A 22334-nucleotide genomic window follows, 5' to 3' on the forward strand; every position below is an offset into this window, starting at 1 on the left:
GGAAACATCCTCTCCACATCCACTCTATCCACGAATATCACCATTTGGTAAGTTTCAATGAAACCCCCCCCTCATCCTTCTAAACTCAGACCTCAAGCCCATTGATTAGATCTTCCTTGAACGGTGCCCGATCCTCATTTCCTCCGAAGATACACAAAAAGCTGGAGTAATTCAGCGGGACAGGCAGAATCTCTGGAGAGAAGGAATGGGTAACATTTTGGGTCGAGAACCTTCTTCAGTCTGGTTGGGGATAAGGGAAACAAGAGATATAGACAGTGATGTGGAGAGATAAAGAATAATGAATGAAAGATATGCAAAAAGTAACTATGATAAAGGAAACAGGCCATTGTAAGCTGTTTGTGGGGTGAAAGTGAGAGGCTAGTGCGACTTGGGTGGGAGAGGGATAGAGAGAGAGAGGGAATGCCAGGGCTACCTGAAGTGATAAAAATCAATATTCATACCACTGGGCTGTAAGCTGCCCAAGCGAAATATGAGATGCTGTTCCTCCAATTAGCGTTTAGACTCACTCTGATAATGGAGGAGACCTAGGGCAGAAAGGTCTGTGTAGGAATGGGAAGGAGAATTAAAATGTCCAGCAACCGGGAGATCAGGTTGGTTCACGTGGGCTGTGAAGGTGTTCCGCGAAGATCGTTCAGTCTGCGTTTGGTCTCGCCGAAGTATAAGAGTCCACATCTTGAACAACGGATACAGTAGATGAGGTTGGAGGAGGTGCAAGTGAACCTCTGCCTAACCTGAAAGGACTGTTGTGGTCCCTGGACAGAGTCGAGGGAGGAGGGCTAGCGACAGGTGTTGCATCTTCCGCGGTTGCAGGAGAAGGGGGTGGTTTGGGTGGGGAGGGATGAGTTAACCAGGGAGTTGGGGAGGGAACGGTCTCTGGGGCAGGTGGAAAGGGGTGGAGATGGGAAAATGTGGCTAGTGGTGGGATCCCACTGGAGGTGGCAGAAATTATGGAGGATTATGTGTTCTATGCGACGGCTGATGGGGTGGAAGGTAAGGACTCGGGGTACTCTGTCTTTGTTGCCACTAGGGGGAGCAAGGGCGGAGCTGCGGGGTACCGAGGAGACACGAGTGAGCGCCTCATCTATGATGGGAGAGGGGAACCCCCGTTCCCTAAAGAATGAGAACATCTTGGATGTTCTGGTATGGAACACCTCATCTTGGATCCTCCTTATCTGTTGATTTTCTTATCCAAAAATAGTTTGTTGACCTTGTTTTAAATCTTTCCTTTGGACCTTGATCTCAAAAGCAATTTGGAGTCCTTGACCCGAGCAAGATGTGGCTGTTTATTCACTGGCTATATTCAAGGCCAAAATACATCTTTGGAGATTTAAATTCTTTGGGGAATGGGCAGGAAGGTGAAGCTGTCAAGATTCAATTAGTAATGATCTTATTGAAAAGTGGAGAGGGCATGAGAAGTCGTGTGGCCTTTTCCTGCTCCTGTTTTTGTGTTCTTATTAATATTAAAGACATCCCCCGCAAACTTCCGCTATCCCTTGTTTGAACTCGCACAGAGGTGCACCCATATCTGTAGTTTAGGCCAGCAGTGGGTCTAATGATTTTTTATCATTCTCAGCCTCAATTACAACCCCCTATCTTTTAATCAAGATCTAAATGCCACAAACAAGCATGGGATTGATCCACATTCCTTAATTATTCACAGTAAGATAACCCGCCTCCTTGAATTACTGCACACTTTTTAGTTAAAGTCGTGTGGTCGAATTGCTTTCACGGTGCTGTTGGAGAGGGAATTCCAGTGTCCAGAACCAGGAATGAGTAAGGATCACAGCTCGTGCATCACTGAGCTGACCATTAACCTTCTGAACTGCCTGAAGGACTCAGGGGTTCATGAATCTCTTTCAGGAAGGAAACCTTCCCCTTCTGGGCCTCAGTGTAGGACCATAGAACTGTACAACATGGAGACAGGCCCTTCGGCCCACCTTGTCCATGCCGACCAATTAAGCACAATGGGCTAGTCCCATTTGCCTGCATTTAGCCCATATCCCGCAAAACCTCTCCTATCCATATATTTGTCCAAATGTCTATTAAACGTCGTAATTATATCCACTTTTATAGTTTCTACTTTTACTAGATACAGACAACCTTCTGAGTGATAAGGTTGTGCCTGAGGTCCTTAAATCTCTCACCTTAAGCAGGTGCCCTCTAGTTTTTGAACCCTCTACCCTACGAAAAAGACTGTGAGCATTCACTTTTGTCCATGCCAATTATGATCTTGTACACCTCAATATGGTCACCCCTCGGCCTCCTACACTCCAAAGATGATAGTCCCAGCCTATCCAACCTCTTCCTACAACACAAGCCTGCAAGGTCAGGTAATGTCTGGTGAAATTCCTCTGCACCCTTTCCAAGGTGACAGCATCCTCTATCTGAGTGACATAGAGGGGGATGTAATACAGAAACAGACCCTTCAGCCCACTGAATTGATGCCGACCATTAATCACCCAGTTTTACACTAATCCTATCCTAAACCATTTTATTTTTCCCATCTTCCCACCAACCCCCCAACAATTTAACAATTTATTCAATTTCCCCACCAATCCTGCACATTTCATTTGTATTATGGGAAACTAGAGCAGTCCACATCGTCTGGGGAAGAACATGCAGCATTCATCTCAGGGTTAGGTAGAGATGGGCAGTAGACTAGTACAGCTGATAGAGCCGCTGCCTCACACCCTCAGAGATACAGGTCCGATCCTGACCTTGGGTGCTGTCTGTGTGGAGTTTGCACGTTCTCCGTGTTCCTGTACATCCTTAATTCATGCAGATTTGTAGGTTAATTGGCCCTCTGCAAATTGGCCCGGGTGTGTAGTGAGTAGATGAGAAAGTGGGATAATATAGAACTAGTGTGAACGGGTGATCGATGGTCGGCGTGGACTTGATGGGCCAAAGGGCCTGTTTCCATGCTGTACCTCTAAACTAAACTAAACTAAACTAGTGCGTCAAGGATGGATGGGAAAGTGGGATAATATAGATCTAGTGTGAATGGGTGATCCATGGTGGGCATGGTGGGATGAAGGGCCTATCTCCATGCTGTAGCTTTCAATCAATGGGCAATAATTGTTGGCCTGACCAATGAATGCCACCAGCCCATGAACAAATGCACGCAAAATAATGAAATCCCTGGCCTTTAATCTCCAAGCGCACTGCAAAATGGCAATCTATCAAAAGTCTCTCTGTCTAATTAATGTAATGCATCCAGTCTACTTACTTGAATTATTGATGTGAGTCATCTGCTGCGTATCCTGACAGAGTTCCTTTGTGCATCGTGCTTTACATTGATGTGTAATATTAAGGTCAGCTTTCCCCAGCATCCGTGACTCACTGGATTAATAAGATAAAGTGGCCACCAACACAGTGCAGGCGGAGGGTTCATGTTCTCAGCTCCCACCCTCTAGGCTTGGTTACGGTTGGGGCAGGAGGGGGTGGGGGGGAGGGGAGTATCTGTGTTTCTGTGCGAGGGAAGGGTAATGACAGCCTGGTCTCCCGTTCCTTTTGCCCTACTATCGGTGGCCATGCCTCACCTCTCCCTGCTCCCCACTTCTTTCTCATACTTTAAGATGCTACTTAAGTCAAAATTTTGTTCACAAAAGGACAGAAAGTGCTGGAGTAACTCAGCGGGTCAGGCGGCATCTCTGGAGAACATGGATAGGTGACGTTTCAGGTCAGGATCCTTCTTCAGGCGAGTCAGGCTTGGTGGTGGAGGCAGATACGATAGTGCCAACACGTGTACACAAATGCATAAACTCAAACACACCCATGTACACACATCACTTACACACATAAACTCAAACATATACGCACACGCACACAAACACACATGTACACAAATGCATAAACTCAAACACACACACACACACACCCACACACACACACACACACACACACACACACACACACACACACACACACACACACACACACACACACACACACACACACACACACACACACACACACAGAGACACACAGAGACACTGACACGCACTCAGAGACACACACACACACACACACACACACACACACACACACACACACGCACACGCACACACACACACACACACACACACACACACACACACACACACACACACACACACACACACACACACACACACACACAGTCCATTCATCAGTCACACAGACACATATCCACACACACTCTCCTGCACGCACACACAGCTCACACACCTCTCCCTCCAGAGGCCCCTCTCTGACATTCAGTCCACACCCACTCATCCATGTCATCCCCAGACTCTCTGTGTGATGTGACAAGGGGTCAGAGGTCCTCTGAACTAATGATCCTTCAAAGTTGCAGAGGCATCCTTTTTATACATTAACTCTAACACCTCGATCCTGGGACACAGATCCCTATGCTCCTCCTCTCTTCTTCCCCTACCCTTCCCTCTCCTCCCCTTCCTTTCCCCTCTCCTCCACATTCTTCTCCTCCCCTCTCCTTTCCTTTCCTCCACTCCCTTCCCCTCCCTTCCCCTCCCTTCCCTTCCACTCCCCTTCACTCCAAATCCCTCCGCACCTCTCCAGCTTTCCCTCCTCTCGCATCACCTCCCTTCCTTCCATAAGCTAGGGTACTGTCCAATTCACCTCAACCTCATGGTAGACATTGGACTGTGTGTGGAACTGTTACATTACAATGCTGATGAACTATATTCTGCTCTCTGCATCTTCAAAGTCAAAAGAGTCAAAGTATCCTTTATTGCCGTGCCTTGCAGTCATACATATAATAAAAATAACAAAAACACACAAAAACACAAATTTAACATCCACCACAGTGAGTTCACCAGCTTTTCACTCTACATCCGTATATGTGACTCGAATTAAGTTAAACCTAAACAATTTGCAACCTGCACCCTGGGCCTGTCATGATTGAAATGCTCAGGCAGCAAGTGACTCTTGTGTTCATAGACTAGGTGTGGGATTATTCAGCCCTTTGTAGTTATAACATCTCCTTGAAAAGAGCTCTCATATTCACTCTCGCACTGGGGCTCTTTCCTAATGACCCTGCTAATGTGGTGGAAGCATCTGTAGATGCTGGTTTACACCAAAGATAGACACAAAGTGCTGGAGTAACTCAACATGTCAGGCAGCGTGTCTGGAGCTCACGGGTAGGTCAAGTTTCAGGATGGGACCCTTTCCTTCAGATAAAGGCGTCCAAGAAATGAACATAGCACGTAGAGCAGTACAGCACAGGAACAGGCCTTTCGGCCAACAATGTCAATGCCAAGCATCATGCAAGATAAACTAATCTAATCTGCCTATATGTGATCCCTACCCCTCCATTCTCAGCATAACCATATTTCTTAAACACCTGCCTCCACCACTACCCCTGCTATTGTGTTCAAAACACTCACCACTCTATGTAAAAAAATGGCCAGCCCCTCTCACCTTAAAGCTGTGCCCTCTTGTCTTTGTCATCTCCACCCTGGGGAAAAAGGTTGCCTCATAATTTTACATACGTTTATATACTCACCTCAACCTCAGGTGTTCAAGCGAAAACAATCCACGTTTGTCCAACCTTATCAATGTACGATTATGGTGGTGATGGCCAAAGATCCTATAGCAGAGCCCCTCCTATAGCTCTGCTATAGGATCTTTGGTGATGGCTGGCATGGATTGAGTGAGCCGAAGGGCCTGCTTCCATGCTGTATCTTTCTATGACTCATGTGAATACATCATTTTGTGAACATATCAGAGGAAGGAAGATGTAAACGGAGGATGTGTTTGACAGGATTTCCAACATCATTGTGTCTTGTCTTTCTCCTGAAATTAATTCATGACATGCTGGCATGGGAACACTAACTGGGGAGCGGAAGGCCACAGTTTAGGGCAGTTCTGAGGTTACAAAGAGCTCAAGAGGCTGCCAGCTGAATCACGCACCCAGACATGATGGGAAACAATGAGAAGAGGCACAGGAGTTATCAGGAGGTATTGAGAAAGAGTGAGAATGTGCTATTGAAATTTCCATATTTCCTTACCATTCCCTCCCATTTAAGAGACTTCTATATAGGCACATGGTTATGCAGGGAATGAGGAATATGGGTTATGAGCACGTATTTAAGAGATGGGTCTTGGCACGGACATTTTGGGCTGAAGGGCCTGTTCTGTACTGTTGGATGTTCTATGTTCTTTCAACGTAGAAGGAGGCCATTCAGCCCATCAAATTCCCAACTATTTTTCCTGTAACTTTTGTTCGTTACTCAACTTCCCAACACCTCTCTCCTAGATCTTGTATAGCCTTTCCGCTGACAGGTTAGCACACAACAAAAGCTTTTAACTGTACCTCAATGCATGTAACAGTAAGCTAAACTCAACTGAACTAGATTCTACCACTTTCCCATACAATAGGGGCTATTCACACAGCCCAATTAACCTACAAATCTGCATGTCCTTAGGATATAGGAGGAAACAGCTCCCAGGGGGAATCCGTGCGGTCACGGGGAAAAAGTGCAAACTCCACACAGACAGCACCCGAGGTCGGGATTGAACGTGGGTTGCTGGAGACGCAAGGCAGCATCACTATCTTGTGTATCCTCATGCCAGTATGTTATATTGAGAGATGAATTGTATCAGGTGTTCATCAGCCTTTTCAAATTCCAATTCCTTCACTTCCCCACTTCTGATCAAAGTTCCCAGATGTAATTCATTAATTCTGGTTCGCTTTCCGCAGATGCTGCCTGACCCACTGAGTGTTTCCAGCATTTCCAGCTTTATATTTTAGATCAGCAGCATCTTTCAATTTCTACCTTCCCTCTTCCATTCCACAAATCTCCTCCATTCTGACACTGTTGTTTTCAAATGGTGTTTTTTCAAACATATTTAGAGTTTGGATATACATCGTGGAAACAGGCCCTTCAGCCCATCGAGTCCCTACCGACCATCAATCACCCGATATTCCCAATAATTCTATGTTATCCCACTTTCCCATCCACTCCCTGCACTCTCGGTGTAATTTACAGGTGGCCATTTAACCTACATGCCCGCACGTCTTTAGAATTTTGGAGGAATCCGGAGCACCCGGAGGAAGCTCTGATGGTCACAGGGAGATTGTTGCAAACCTCAGACAGACAGCACCCGATGTCAGGATTGAACGTGATCTCTGGTGCTGTGAGGCAGCAACTCTACCAGCTGAGCCTCTGCGACGCACCTTAAATGTTTCCCAAGGTTTCCTGGCAAAATCCCCCTCCGCTCATTTTCAAAAAAGGTCACATTACTTCATGAAGGAAGCAAATAATTTCCTTTTCCCTGAATGCTTTGACATGTTTTCAGTTTCAGACGAAATACAGTAAATTTATGGCAAATAGTTCACCGAGGTCGGTTCAACTTTTGACACAGCTTTTGTTTGTGGATGGATTTCTGTGCTTCGTCAATGATGGATGTTGGCAGGGAGCTTCTCATCAGGAGCATGCGTTCCAACTCAATGTATACCCCTGTACCGAGCAAGTGTTAGATAGATTATTTTATCACCTGCAATTTTTTCCTTAACTGAATGTATTAAAATTATGACAGGGTCTTAAAATAGTAGAATCCAATCTCAAATTATTGATACAGTCCTTTCCTGAGAGAGACACAAAGTGCAGGAGTAAATCAGCGGGTCAGGCAGCATCTCTAGAGTAAAAGGATGGGTGACATTCCGGGTTGGAGCTGAAGAAGGCATCGGACTCAAAACGTCACCTATCCATGTTCTCCAGAGATACGACCTGACCCGCTGAGTTACTCCAGCACCTTGTGTCTGTCTTTTGTGAAAACGGGGTGATTGAGAGTGAGATGTGGAACTTTCTCTCATTGAGAGGAGACAGAAGGAACTTCAGGACAGCCATGATTGAATGGCAGAGAAGACCCGATGGGCCGAATGGCCTAATTCAGTTTCTATGTCATGGTCTTATGGTCTTACGCTGGGTCTGAGTAGAACACAATGCTGGATGAACTCAGCGGGCCAGGCAGCATCTATGGAGAGAATGGACAGACGATGTGTTAGTCGGGACCCTCCTTTAGGCTGAGTTGCTTGAGCACTTTGTGTTTCACTCAGAGACAGAGGTTAAGGCAAACAGGTGGAGATGGAAGTGGATGTAGACACAAGGGGCAGAGGAATGGACGCTGATGGTTATGCGGGGGGTGGTGACTGTGGCTGGAGGCTGAGGTATAGAAAAAATGGTTGCACGGAGCAGAGGGGCCAAAGAGCCTGTTTCCAAGGGGTTCTTTGGATGCTGATGTGGCACTCAGGGATCATGCTGTTTGGGCCTGTCCTTGCTGTCAACTTAAACCAATGCACTCAAGACCCATACACTCCCTGCAAAGGCATCATAGAATTGTAGCGTTATAGAGAGCTACAGCATGGACTGCAGGGAAGGGAGGGATATGGATCACATGCAGCCAGAGGAGGTATCACAACGATAGAGCCACTGCCTCACAGCGCCAGAGACCTGGGTTCGATTCTGACTGTGGGTGCTGTCTGTGCGGAGTTTGCACGTTCTCCCTGTGACTATATGGGTTTTCTCCGGGTGCTCCCGTTTCTTCCCACACTCCAAGGATGTGCAGGTTTTGTAGATTAATTGGCTTCGGTAATTTGTCCCTGGTATGCAGGATAGAAATAGTGTATGGGGTGATCGTTGGTCGGCATGGACTTGGTGGGCCGAAGGGCCTGTTTCCACACTGTATCTCTAAAAACTAAAAAAAAAACGAAATACAATGTTAATCTTGGCATCATGCTCGGCACAGACATTGTGGGCTGAATGGCCTGTTCCTGTGCTGTACAATTCTGCATTCGATGTACCAAATTGAAATCTTCACATAGTTGCTTTGGTGGGTTTCAAGTCCATATGCTCCTGAATGATTAATTCAGTTACATAACTGCTCTGCCATTGACTGCGGTGTTAGTGGTAACACACAGTGAGAGCTATATCATCTGTTGATGGCTGACATAGTTTCAGTGTGACAAAACCTTTGAGATTAAAGGGCAATACCTGATTTAGCTTTGGAAGTGATAGTTCATCTGTCTAAACATCAGTGGCAGCAGTCCCCGGGGATTAACGGCAACAGCACATGCATGTCTGACCCGAATAAAATCACCGGGGAGACAAAACCGCGGGGAATTATTCACCTCTTGGTTTACATAGAATTATGAGCAAACAACAAAGCGCTGGAGGAATTCAACAGGTCAGGCAGCATTGGTGGAGGGAGTCTGGAGCAGGGTCATGACACAAAATCTCATCCGTCCATTCCCTCAACAGATTCTCTGCAGTGTTTTGGGTCAGGACCATTCTTCAGACTGATGTTAAACTGAAGATATCAGACTCAAGTTAAACTCTCCTCTGCCTGTATGTGATCAACATCCCTCCATTCCCTGCTTATCCATGTAAAACGGATAGGCACCCATCCACTTGTTTTCAGTGCTATATTATTATATGGTGGTCATAAGGTGATAGGAGCAGAATTAGGCCATTCAACCCATCAAGTCTACTCCGCCATTCAACCATGGCTGATCTATCTCTCCCTCCTAACCCCATTCTCTGCCTTTTCCCCATAATTCCTGATCCATAACCGGGTGCTCCGGTTTTCTCTCAGACTCCAACGACGTAGAGGGTTGTGGAACAATTGGCTTGGTAAAATTGTAAATTGTTCCCAGTGCGTGTAGGAAAGTGTTAGTGTGCGGGGATCGCTGGTTGGTGCGATACTCTGGTTTCCTCCCACACTCCAAAGACATACAGATTTGTAGTTTACAAGGCTTTGGTAAAATTGTAAATTGGCCCTCGTTATTTTTTTAGAGGTACAGCAGAACCAGGCCCTTCGACCCACTGCCGACCAGCGATCCCCACACATGAGAGAAAACAGGAGCACCCGGTTATGGGTCAGGTGTTATGGGGAGAAGGCAGGAGAATGGGGTTAGGCGGGAGCGATAGAATGGTGGAGTAGACTTGATGGGCTGAACGGCCTAATGCTGCTCCTATCACTTATGACCTTATGACCACCCAGAGAAAATCCACGCAGGTCACGTAGAAACTCTGCACAGACAACACCCGTAGTTAGGATCGAACCTGGGTCTCTGGCACTGTAAAGCAGTAACTCCACCACTGCACCACCGTGCCGCGCATGTAGCATCGTGCCACGTATGTAGCATAGTGCTGCTGTAGAGGATGATTGCTGGTCAATGCAGACTCGGAGGGTCGAGGGGCCGGTTTCCAAGCTTGAGTTTAGTTTATTGTCACGTGTACCAAGGTACAATGAAAGGCTTTTGTTGAGTGATATCCAGTCGGCGGAAAGACAATACTAGATCACAATCGATCCATCCACAGTGTAAAGATACATGTTAAAGGGAATAACGTGAATAACATTGAGCGCAAGTTAAAGTCCAGTAAAGTCCTATCAAAGATAGTCCGAAGGTCCCCAATGGAGTAGATAGTGGCTCATGACTGCACTCTAGTTGTTGGTAGGAAGGTTCGGTTGCCAAGCAGTATCTGCAGCGCTGAAGCAAAGAAACCCCAAGAGCATCCAACTTCTGCTGTTGAAGGTCCAACTAACTGGCATGACGCTCTACTCTGACATCTTTGAGGGAACATGAGCGGGCAGGCGAGCAGAGGGCATCAGGTCAACCTGCCTTTGCCACGGTCAGCAGGTGGGGCAATGATGATGGGGGTGTCATCAATCACTGCAGTCACAGTTAATCGCTTCACTGTTATTTGGTCAACTGCTGGGGGGGGGGGAATAAATGTTTAACATGAGTTTCTAAAATGTTGGATGGATGTAGATTCCAAACAGATGACCCAGGATATTAGTAAAACAATGAACCTGCAGATTTGCAGATAGTTTCCTTTGTACCTAGGGAAGGTTTTTTTAAGGACGTTCTGGGTTCAAAATCTGAGAACAAAATCCAAATTCTCTCCCTGACAATCAAAGAAAACTTTGAAGAAACAGCTCAGGCAAGTAAGGAAACATTTCTGCTTGCAGAGGGTGGTAGAAACCAAAACGCAAAACAATGAATGCAGGATTTACTATTAATTTGAAACAGGATGCTGATGCATTTCCTCAACTAAAAAGACATGAGGCAAAGTGGGTCCATGAAGCTGGTCCATAAATCAGTCTTTATACTCGCTTCAGCAACATGCCAGAAGGGCGGAAAGCCTGTTCCTATGCAAACAAATATGTCCTATATACCATTTCATAATATTCCTGGAATGATGGATGTTGAGGGGAGACTTGTTAGAAGTATGTAAAATTATGAGAGAGGTATAGATAGGGTAGAGAGTTAGACCTTTTGCTCATAGGGTGGAAATGTCAAAGATTAGAGGGCATAGCTTTAAAGTGAAGAGGGGCAAGGTTTAAAGGGGACATGCAGGGCAATGTTTCTTACAAAGAGATTTATGGGTGCCTGGAACGTGCTGCCAGGGGTGGTGGTGGAGGCAGTTATGATAGTGATTCAGAGAGTTATGATAGGTTCAGAGATTTTTGGATAGGCACAAATATGCAGGGAATTACTTTTAGATAATAGTTGGCCGTGGTATTATGTTCAGCACATACATTGTGGGCTGAAGGGCCTGTTCCTGTGCTGTACTGTTCTATAATGTTTCCTTTTATCGTCTTTTGTCAGCTTCTGGGACGTCCCGGGTCCCTGGCTCGTTCACTTATTGGCAACACTCACTTCCTTACATCTGGCCACCCTTTCAGTTTGCCATAACATGACACACGTTTACAGTGTAGTGTTTTATTCTTCCAAGGAATGTTTTCTCATTGAGAATTATGCAATGCTTCTTTAAAATGTTTTCAATTGTTTACCTACTGGAAAAATGTTCAATCTCATTTTCCCATCAATCATAATCAACTTTCCCATTATTTTCATGTAACGGTTCCAAGTCCATGCCTAAGTGTGTCATTACCTCTCAATGCAAATTTGTATTAAAATGGAACTGCAGATGTTGCTTTATACCAACAATAGACACACAGTGCTGGAGTAATTCAGCTGGCCAGGCAACATGTCTGGAGAAAATGTATAGGTGATGTTTCTACTGACTGATTTTGTGTTGTATTGTTAATGCATTCGAAGACTAAAAGCCTCTCAATCACTGAGGGTGATGGGGAATGGGAACAGAACCAGGGGGAAATCAGCCATCACCGGATTAAGTAGTAGGATAAGCTCAAGGGGCTGAGTGGCCTACTCCTGCTCTTACATTCTTGAGTCCTGACATTTTCCACGAGGAAGAACCAGAAGACATAGGACATGGGTTTAAGGGGGAAAGATTTAATAGGAAGCTGAGAGGCAACTTTTTACACAAGGAGTGGTACGTATGTGGAACAAGCAGCCAGAGGAGGTAGTTGAGAGGTGCAATGTCGACATTCAAAAAACATTTGGACAGGTACTCCGATAAGATAGCTTATATATAGTACTAGACCAGGTGCCGACCCGTTGGGCCCCGTTCCCCAAGGCAATATTCCACCACTGACCCATAGCCCCCAACTGCGCAGGCGCGGCTGAGGGGTTCCCATTGTGAAGTCAGAGATCCCCGTTGTGATGCGAGTCACGGCAACCCTCCCCAACTGCGCCTCGCCATGTCGTTCTACCCCTATCGTCCTTCATTCCCCCTCATCCCCCAGCACTGCCTCCCGCTCCTCTTCACCCTCCCTCTTCTTTCCCCTCTCCTCCTCCCCTCCCCAACTCCCTCCCTCACCTCTCCCCTCCTGTCCTTTCCCCCACCCTCAGTCACTCCCTCCCTCCATCCATAACCCCTCTCCCCTCCCTACCCCCCTTCTTTCTCTCGATCCCCCTGCTTACCTCCCTCCTATCCCACTCCCCCACTCTCCCTCCACACCTCCCCCCACTGCCCTCATCTCCCTCTTTCCCCCACTCCCTACCTTCTCCCACTGCCCTCCTGCTTTCCTTCTATCCCCCTCCTCCCCCACTTCTCACCTCCCTTCTCACCTCCCCAACTTTCCCCCCCCTCTCCCCTTCCCACCCTCTCCTCTCCCTCTATCCCCCTGCTCCCCCACTCCTCATCTCCCCCCATTCCACTCCCCCACAATGACAATTGCAATGTTTTTTAAAAATTAACCTTTTCCCCCTATCCTACCTCCCTAGAATGAAAATCGCAATGTTTTTTTTAAATTAAATTCTCAATTAAAATCATGTTTTTTCTTTAAAATAACCTAAACACAATGTTCTTTGTTAATGAAAATGGAAGATTTTGATTAAAAGGGAGTTTTTTTGAAAATCACAGTTTTTTATGTAAATGAGATTCAGGATCCTATTGTGACGTCATTGTGACGTCAAAGGCGGGTGACGGGCAGGAGAAGTGGAAAAGTGGTTTGAAAAGTGATTTTTGTCAAGTTTAAAATGTCAATAACGTGAAATATACCACCAATCTGAACGAAACTTGTTTCCTTTACATCCCGGGACAATGGTGAGTAAGTTGGCCAAAAATTGTAGCACTATCGTGTACTGTTTTGGTGGGGGTTTGAAATATCACGCACACACACAGACAAACAAACAAACAAACAAGAGAGTTTTTGTGATATATAGATATAGATCAAACACAGGCAGGTGAGACTAGTGTAGATGAGACACTTTGGGCCGAATGGTCTGTTTCCACGCTATATGATTCCATGACTCCTAAGATACAATAGTGACATTTAAGATGCCTTTAGAGAAGAACGTGGATATTTAGGGAGCGGAGGGATATGGATCACTTGCAGGTAGAGGAAATTAGGCCTTAGATTTATTTGAGCTGCGCAGTGGCGCAGCAGGTAGAGCCACTGCCTCTCAGCACCAGAGACCCAGGTTCGATCCTGATGTTGGGTGCTGTCTGCGTGTTATGTTTTGCACATTCTCCATGTGACCATGTGAATTTCCTCCGGGTGCTCCAGTTTCCTCCCACATCCCACAGATGTGTGGGTTTGTAGGTGAATTGACCTCTCTGTAAATTGCCCCTAGTGTGTAGGGAGGTGATAAGAAAGGGTGATAATATAGAATTAGTGTGTGAACGGGTGATCAATGGTCAGTGGGAGTCAGTGGGCCCAAGGGCCTGTTTCCATGCTGTATCCTTCAATCAATCAATCGATCAGCAATTTCAGCATTGACACACGCCGCTGGGAACACCAAGAATTGGATCTAAACTACACTATCCAGTCTAACTTGGTAGAAGGACACAAAATGTTGGAGTAATCCAGCAGGTCAGGCTGCATTCTACCAGTCTAAATTTGCATTGTGTTTGGCAGGGACATTGTGGGCTGAAGGGCCTGTTCTGGTGCTGTACTATGTTCTATCTTTCCTTATAACTAATTGTTATAATTGCGGGTACTATTGCAATGTTTAAAAAACATTTTGACAGGTACATGGTAGAATAACTTTAGAGGGACATGGGCCAAATACAGTCAGCTGGGACTAGTGTAGATGGGGCATGTTGGTCGGTGTGGGCAGGTTGGGTCGAAGGGCCTGTTTCCACCTGTACGACTCTGACTCTATAACACTTTGTTTGGTCTGACTCTCTTTGTTTAGCTGCTCTCCCTATTCACACAGCTGCTTGTGCTTTGCTCTTTGCCGTTGCAGGTGTGTGCTATGCTGAGTTTGGAGTGCGGGTGCCCAAGACAACCGGATCGGCCTACACCTACAGCTATGTGACGGTGGGGGAATTTGTGGCCTTTTTCATCGGTTGGAACCTGATTCTGGAGTACCTCATCGGCACGGCGGCTGGAGCCAGCGCTCTGAGCAGCATGTTTGACTCACTGGCCAACCACACCATCAGTCATTGGATAGTGGATGACGTGGGCACGTTGAATGGGCTGGGTAGGTCAGAGCATTTGATGGCACTGGGCCTGGACTCGCTGGAGTTTAGAACAATGACAAGGGACCTTATTGAAATGTACCAAATAGTGAAAGGCTTGGATAGAGTGGGTGTGGAGAGGATGTTTCCACTAATAGGAGATTCCAGGACTAGACTAGACACTGAATTAAAGGACATTCCTTTAGGTAGGAAATGAGGATGAATTTCTTTGGTCAGAGGGTGACCAATCTGTGGAATTCTTTGCCACAGAAGGCTGTGGGGGCCAAGCCTATGGATATTTTTAAGGCACAGATAGATAGATTCTTGATTAGTACGAGTGTCAGGGGTTATGGGGACCAGCCATGATTGAATGGCGTAGACTTGATGGGCTGAATGGCCTAATTCTGCTCCTATCACATGACCTTATGAGAGCATTCACCGCTGGAGCTACAGGGCAACGCTGCTCACATCCAATAAACAGCCTATAGACATACACAGAATAAACAGGAAAGGACACAAAATACATAATACAAAATACAGAGGGCCAACTAAGCTGCAAGCCTGCACGTCTTTGGGATATGGGCAGAGACCAAGCACCCAAAGGAAACCACATGGTCACAGGGAGAACGTGTAAACTCCACACACACAGCACTCGAGGTCAGGATCGAATTTGGGTCTCTGGAGCTGTGCTACTGCGCTCCATGCAGGCTCTCAGTTAAACTATACTGTTAAGAAATGTAGTAAAAGTGAGTGAATCCACAAGACAGGAACAGGCCATTCTGCCCATCTACCCTGCCCACGTCTCCTTTCCACCTTTTTTCTCCCCCTCTTCCTCCAGTATTGATCCAGCTTCCCAGGAAATGTGTTTCTGCTGTTTGCCTCGACTTCTATTGAGAATGAGTTCTGTATTGTCACTGCTGTCTGGGCGGAGAAGGTTGGAGTTTGTACTTGGATTTATCAGCTACTGCCTAATATTACTCACTTCTAGTTCTGATAGTTTTGTTTAGTTTAGAGATATAGCGCGGAAACAGGCCCTTCCTGCGTGATTCCCGCCACTAACACTACCCCACACACGAGGAACAATTTACAATTTTACCAAGTCAATGAACCTACAAACCTGTACGTCTTTGGAGTGTGGTAGTAAACCGGAGCACCCGGGGAACATCCATGCAGGTCACGGGAAGAACATACAAACTCCCTACAGACAAACACCCATAGTCAGGATCGAACCCGGGTCTCTGGCTCTGTAAGGCAGCAGCTCTACCACACCACCCCTGTCGCCTGTCCCCTCAACTAGCAAAAAAGTATTTTCTTAGATCAATTCTGCAGACCCCTTTCAAAATGTTACTGATGCCCACCATCCCCCCCCCCAACTAAAACCGTTAGAACCAGAAGATGGATGGGTCTAATCTAAATGGTGTAGACACAAAACTGCAGATGCTGGACTCCCTCAGGGAACCCAAAGTGTGGACACTAAGTGGGTCAGGGGGGGGGGGGGGGGGATTGGGATCCTTCTGCAGAATTGTAGTGAGGGGAGGAGGCTGGAAAAGAGGTGCGATGGTGGGAGGGAGTTTTGAGTGTGCAAAAGGAGACTGGGGCAAGTAGGAGGGAGAAAGGGGTGTTGAAAAGAGGTTTGAAAGAACAGTGAAATGGAAAGCCAGCCAAGGGGGAATGGGGGGGGGGGGGGGGGGGGGGGGGGGGGGATAGTGGGAGAATGTGTGCAAACTGGGAGCAGGAGAGAGGGGAAAAGAAGAAAAAGAATGGGGTGGGGTGTTACCTGGAATTGGTGAAGTCAGTGTAATAAAAATGAACTGCAGATGCTGGATTGTACCAAAGATGGACACAAAGTGCTGGATTAACTCAGCAGGTCAGGCAGCATTTCTGGTGGAAATGGATTGGTGATGTTTCAGGTCGGGAGCTCAAAAGTCTGAAGAAGGGTATCGACCCAAAACGTCACCCGTCCCTGCTCTTCAGAGATGCAGCCTGACCCGCTGATTTACTCCAGCACTTTGTGTCTATCTTTGGAGAATTCAATGTTCGTTGGCCAATTCAGTGGCCGATAATCACTCTCAAATGATTACTGACTGAGTGGGGTGTTTGCTGTGGATGGTTTGTACAGGGAAAGGAGAGGAGTCCTATCCTGACATCCTGGCCATGTTCATCGCGGTCATCGTGACCGCCATCGTTTCGCTGGGAGTGAAGAATTCTGTGGGCTTCAACAATGTGCTGAACATCATCAACCTGGCCGCCTGGGTCTTCATCATGTTCTCCGGCCTTTTCTTCGTCGACAGCGCCAACTGGGATGGAGGCAGGTTCCTGCCGTTTGGGTGGTCGGGGGTGAGTAACCACCTCAGTGAGTCCTCACTGACAGAGTGTTAATATAATGGCGGGAACAGTGCGTGATCGGTCCCTTTCCTTGACATGATCCAATGTAAGATCTTCCAGCTCACCCCTCATTAATGAAGTGTCGATGATATTGCCATGTAGACAGCCATTTGCACTAGGCATTATCATGGAGTCTTAGAGTCTAACATAGGCAGGACCAACACAGTGAACGGTAGGGCTCTGGGAGTTTATTTTAGATTAGTTTAGAAATACAACATAGCAACAGGTCCTTCAGCCCACAACGTCCGCACCGACCAACAATCACCTCGTCCACTAGTTTCTATTCTACACTCTAGGGACAATTTGCAGAAGCCAATTAACCTACAAACCTTTGGAATGTGGGAGGAAACTGGAGCACCCAGAGAAAACCCATGCGGTCACATGTGCAAACTCCATACTCCAGACAAAGGACAAAGGACATTTATTGTCACATGCAGTGATAGTTGTGTTACCATGCAGCACACAAATAAGATAAACACAACACTATAGAATTTAACATGAAACATAAAAAACATCCCCCCACAGTGGAATCAACATTTCCCAGTGAGAGGGAAGGCAACAAAGTTCAGTCCTCTTCCTCTTGCTCACCCGTGGTCGGGGCCTATTGAGGTCTCCGCAGTCGCAGCAACAGTGGCCCGATGTTTCAGGCCCTCTCGCCGGAATGATGGAGCTCCGGTGTGGGAACGGAAGAACACTCTCAGCAGCTAGGAATTTCCGAATCGGCCGCTTCCTATTGGAGACCGAGGCTTCCGAAGTCCACAGACCGAGCTGGGCGGACCTCGAACACTGGTGATTCTCGGTGAAAGATCCCAGGCTTCCGCGATGTTTAAAGTCAGCGCCGCCCGCGGCTGGAGCTCCGCAGACCCCAGACCACAACTCCACGGTGTTGAAGTCGGCAGGCCCAATTCTCCGGAGCTCCCGGTAAGGCATCATCTCGCTCTGCGATGGAATTAAGCGCTACACCGCCGCTGAAGCACTGGCCGATCTCCGGCAGGAGAGGCCGCGCCAATCCAGATGGTAGGCCGGGAGGAGGGGGCGAAGATGCGGCTCGGAGGAAAGACGCATCCTTGACCAGGTAGTGACTGAGAAAAACGGTTTCCCCCTTCCCTCCCCATCCCCCACATAAAAAGACAAAAAGATGTCCAAAAATAAACAGCACCCATGGTCAGGATCGAACCCGGGTCTCCGGCGCTATGAGGCAGCAACTCTACTGCTGCGCCACTCTGCCGAGTTTGTAGAGCAGAGGGATCTAGGAGTGCAGATACATAATTCCTTGAAAGTGGTGTCACAGGTTGATCAAAAAGGCTTTTGGCACATTGGACTTCACCAGTCAGTGTATTGAGTAAGGAAGTTGGAAGGTCATGTTGCAGTTATATAAGACGTTGGTGAGGCCACAATTAAAGTTCAGTTTTGGGCACCATATAATAGGCAAGATGTTGTCAAACTGGAAAGCGTTCAAAGAAGATTTACGAGGATGTTTCCAGGACTCAAGGGCCTGAGCTATAGGGAGAAGTTGAGCTTTATAGGACTCTATTCCTTGGAGCGTAGGGGGCTGAGTGGGTGATATTATAGAGGTGTACAAAATCATGAGAGGAACAGTTCGGGTAAACGCAGATTCTCTTGCACATAGTATGGGGAATTGAGAACCAGAGGACATAGGTTTAAGGCGCGGGGGGGGGAAGATTTATTAGGAACCTGAGGGTTAACCTTTTTACACAAAGGGTGGTGAGTGTATGGAACGAGATACTGGAGGAGGTAATTGAGGCAGGTACTATCGCAACGTTTAAGAAACACTCAGACAGGTACATGGATAGGATAGCTGGGCTATGGGCCAAACTCAGGAAGGTGGGACTAGTGTAGATGAGACATGTTGGTCGGCGTGGGCAAGTTGGACCAAAGGGCCTGTTTTCACGCTGTACGACACTATGACTCTATGACTGTGTTCTACTCCCAGCAACACACTACAGATGTTCCCCTCCCAGCCACGCTGACTACAGATGTTCTTACTCTGCTAACACAGGTACTGCAGGGAGCGGCCACGTGCTTCTACGCATTCATCGGGTTCGATATCATCGCCACGACTGGAGAGGAAGCAAAGAATCCGAATACTTCCATCCCTTATGCTATCACTGCCTCCCTCGTGATCTGCCTGACTGCATATGTGTCGGTAAGTCAACCTATGTTCCTTCACTTATATGGTATGCAATTAATTATGTCACTTATGTAAGATGCTCAATCGTGGAGTCATGGAGCTGCACAGCATGGAAACAGGCCCTTTGGCCCACCTTGTCCATGCTGTCCAAGTTGCATATTGGGCTAGTCTCATTTGCCTGCATGTGCTCCATATCGCTCTAAACATTTCCTATCCATATATCTGTCTAAATATCTTTTAAAAGTCCCAATTGAATCCACAGAGACATAAAGTTATAGAGCCATACAGCATGGAAACAGGCCCTTAAGCCAACTTGCCCACAGCAACCAACATGCCTGTCGCACCTGCCTGCGTTTGATCCATATCTCTAAAAACAATCCTATCCATGTATCTGTCCAAACATTTTTTAAATGTTGCGATAGCACATGCCTCAACTACCTCCTCCAGCAGCTCGTTCCATACACCCACCACCCTTTGTGTGAAAAAGGTATCCCTCAGGTTCCTAGTTAATCTTTTCCCCTTCACCTTAAACTTATGTCCACTGGTTTTCAATTTCCCTACTCTGGGCAAGAGACTCTTCTGTAGCTTCTATAGCTTCCTCTGGCAGCTCATTCCAGATAATTCCCATATTCCTTAATCTTCTTCTTCTTGCGTATAGCATGCACAGCCTAAAGTTGTGGGGCAACTTGTATATTCCTTAATAATCTCACATAACTGAAAAGCAAAATAGTTCAGATACTAGTAATCTGAAAAAGGAACAGAAACTGTTGGGAATTCTCGAACAGTCAGTCAGCTGCCGTGGAGAGAGAAAGCCATTAACAATTCAGGTATAAGACAAAGTGCTGGAGGAACAGCGGGTCAGGCAGTATCTGTGGAGGGAAATTGACCCAATATTTCAGATTGAGCCCTTACTTCAGACCGGTGGAGTGCGAGGAGAAGGCTGGAAAAGAGAGGTGGTTGGGAGAAAGCTTGGTAGGTGATGGATGGATACAGGTGCGGGGAGGGGGGGTGTGATTGATGTAGATAGGTGGGGTAAGAAACAAAGACTAGAGGTGTTTAAGTAGGAACTGCAGATGCTGGAAAATCGAAGGAACACAAAAAAGCTGGAGAAACTCAGCGGGTGCAGCAGCATCTATGGAGCGAAGGAAATAGGCAACGTTTCGGGTCGAAACGTTGCCTATTTCCTTCGCTCCATAGACGCTGCTGCACCCGCTGAGTTTCTCCAGCTTTTTTGTGTCCCTAAAGACTGGAGGTGAAAAGGAGACAAAAGGGTGTCAGATCAGGTTCCTATTAAATCTTTCATCCCTTGCCTTAAACCTATGTCCTTTGGTTCTTGATTCCCCCACTCTGGGTAATAGATTCCGTGCATTCACCCTATCTATTCCCCTCGTGACCTATACAATAAGGGAATAATAAGAGATCAGTGTGATTTTCCTCACATTAGATTGGAGCCCTGCATCCCAGTTTCAATCTGCTGAGCTCCATACGCGGCTCATATACCCAGAACCCAAGCAGACACGGTTTGATCTAGGCAGTAGACAGATGAAGCATCGCTCCTACATATTGACATTCCCTCTTCAGCTTCTCTGCATTTAGCATCAAAACGTCCTTATCCTTTTTAATTGCTCATCAGATCACTTGCAGTTGGGTGACATGCCATCTGGTCTCTGAGATCGAAGTGAAACGACAGATTGCTGAAACCACATTTATCATCATACTGTAAAGCAGCTCCCATCAGCTATCTTTGGAATTTTAAAAATCCTCTCATAAAATATTCCTTTTTTTTTTAATATTCAGATGCGTGTGAATATTCCCAGGCCATGAATTCCTGGCACTTCTGCGTGTTACTACATAAACGTGTTGGATGTGGCTTTTCCTTGTAGGTGGGAGAGCTAATAATAGTTAACATCAGAGCAGTAGGTGCCAGCTCTTGCATACACACTGCACTCTGGTTGCTTCCCGTGTGAATTATGTTGTTACCCAGTGAAAAGCCATTTGCATTTCCACTTTTTCCAACCATGCGCTGATTCCATCAACTTCCCGTGAATTTTAGGTCAACTTCATTATTTTCCAGACACTCTTCCAACTGGGCATTCATTCACATGATATTCTTATTGATACTGGTATTGATATTGCTTTATTATTGTCATGTGTATCAAGATACAGTGAAAAGCTTGTGTATGTGGGCTCTTCAGTCAAATCATATCATGCATAAGTATACTCAAACCATACACAAGTTCAACAGGTAGTGCAAAGAGCAGAGTGCAGAATACAGTGTTAGAGTGTTATAGTGTGGTAATTACAGAGGTCTAACATCTGTAAATTAAGTAGGCTGGAAGATCAGGATGCACCCAGGCTTTATGAGAAGACTGTTCAGTAATCTGATAATAGTGGAAAAGAAGCTGTTCCTGAGCCTGGTGGTATACACTATCAAACTTTTATATTTCTTCCCGACATTAGAGGGGAGAAGGGCTCACCTGCTCCTATCAGAGTGGCGGTTGGTGTTTACCATGGGGCTAGGGCCCTGGGCAGGCCTCACTCTGTGCTCACCTGCCTACCTACACCCTCTGGTGTCAACTCCACCCTCTCTGAAGTTTTATTTTAGAGATACAGCATGGAAACCGGATCCTCGGCCCACCGAGTCCATGCCGACCAATGATCACCAGTACACCAGTTCTATCCTACACACTAGGGGCAATTTACAGAAGTCAATAATCTCGCCCGTCTTTGGCACATGGGCGGAAACTGGAGCACCCGGGGGAACCCACGCAGTCACAGGGAGAACGCACTATACATACTCCGTACAAACTCAATACGGTCAGGGCAGAACCCTAGCCAACCACCAGTGGCTGTGCCAATGGAATCCTTGTTCCCTGGCCCTTGAACCATTTACACCAGGAACTGTGACCCGACTGCATTGTGGTAGCACCTTCAGCAAGACCCCAGAGATTCAAGAAGTGAGCTCACCATCAGCTTCTCAAGGGTGAAACTCGAAATGC

The 22334-nt window shown here is 46.7% G+C and overlaps 1 protein-coding gene across 3 annotated transcripts in view; it reads left to right on the top strand.

Moving 5' to 3' along the window:
• Nucleotides 1-22334, top strand: part of LOC129703419 (probable cationic amino acid transporter) — a 62993-nt gene that overhangs the window by 23279 nt on the left and 17380 nt on the right. For all 3 annotated transcript variants that reach the window (XM_055645842.1, XM_055645843.1, XM_055645844.1), the window contains 3 exons: nucleotides 14585-14821; nucleotides 16918-17135; nucleotides 19204-19350. In XM_055645842.1, coding sequence (XP_055501817.1) covers nucleotides 14585-14821; nucleotides 16918-17135; nucleotides 19204-19350 — 602 coding nt within the window. The remainder of the gene's footprint in view (nucleotides 1-14584; nucleotides 14822-16917; nucleotides 17136-19203; nucleotides 19351-22334) is intronic.

This window comes from Leucoraja erinacea, chromosome 14 (assembly GCF_028641065.1).
Source record: "Leucoraja erinacea ecotype New England chromosome 14, Leri_hhj_1, whole genome shotgun sequence".
Classification (NCBI taxonomy): domain Eukaryota; kingdom Metazoa; phylum Chordata; class Chondrichthyes; order Rajiformes; family Rajidae; genus Leucoraja; species Leucoraja erinaceus.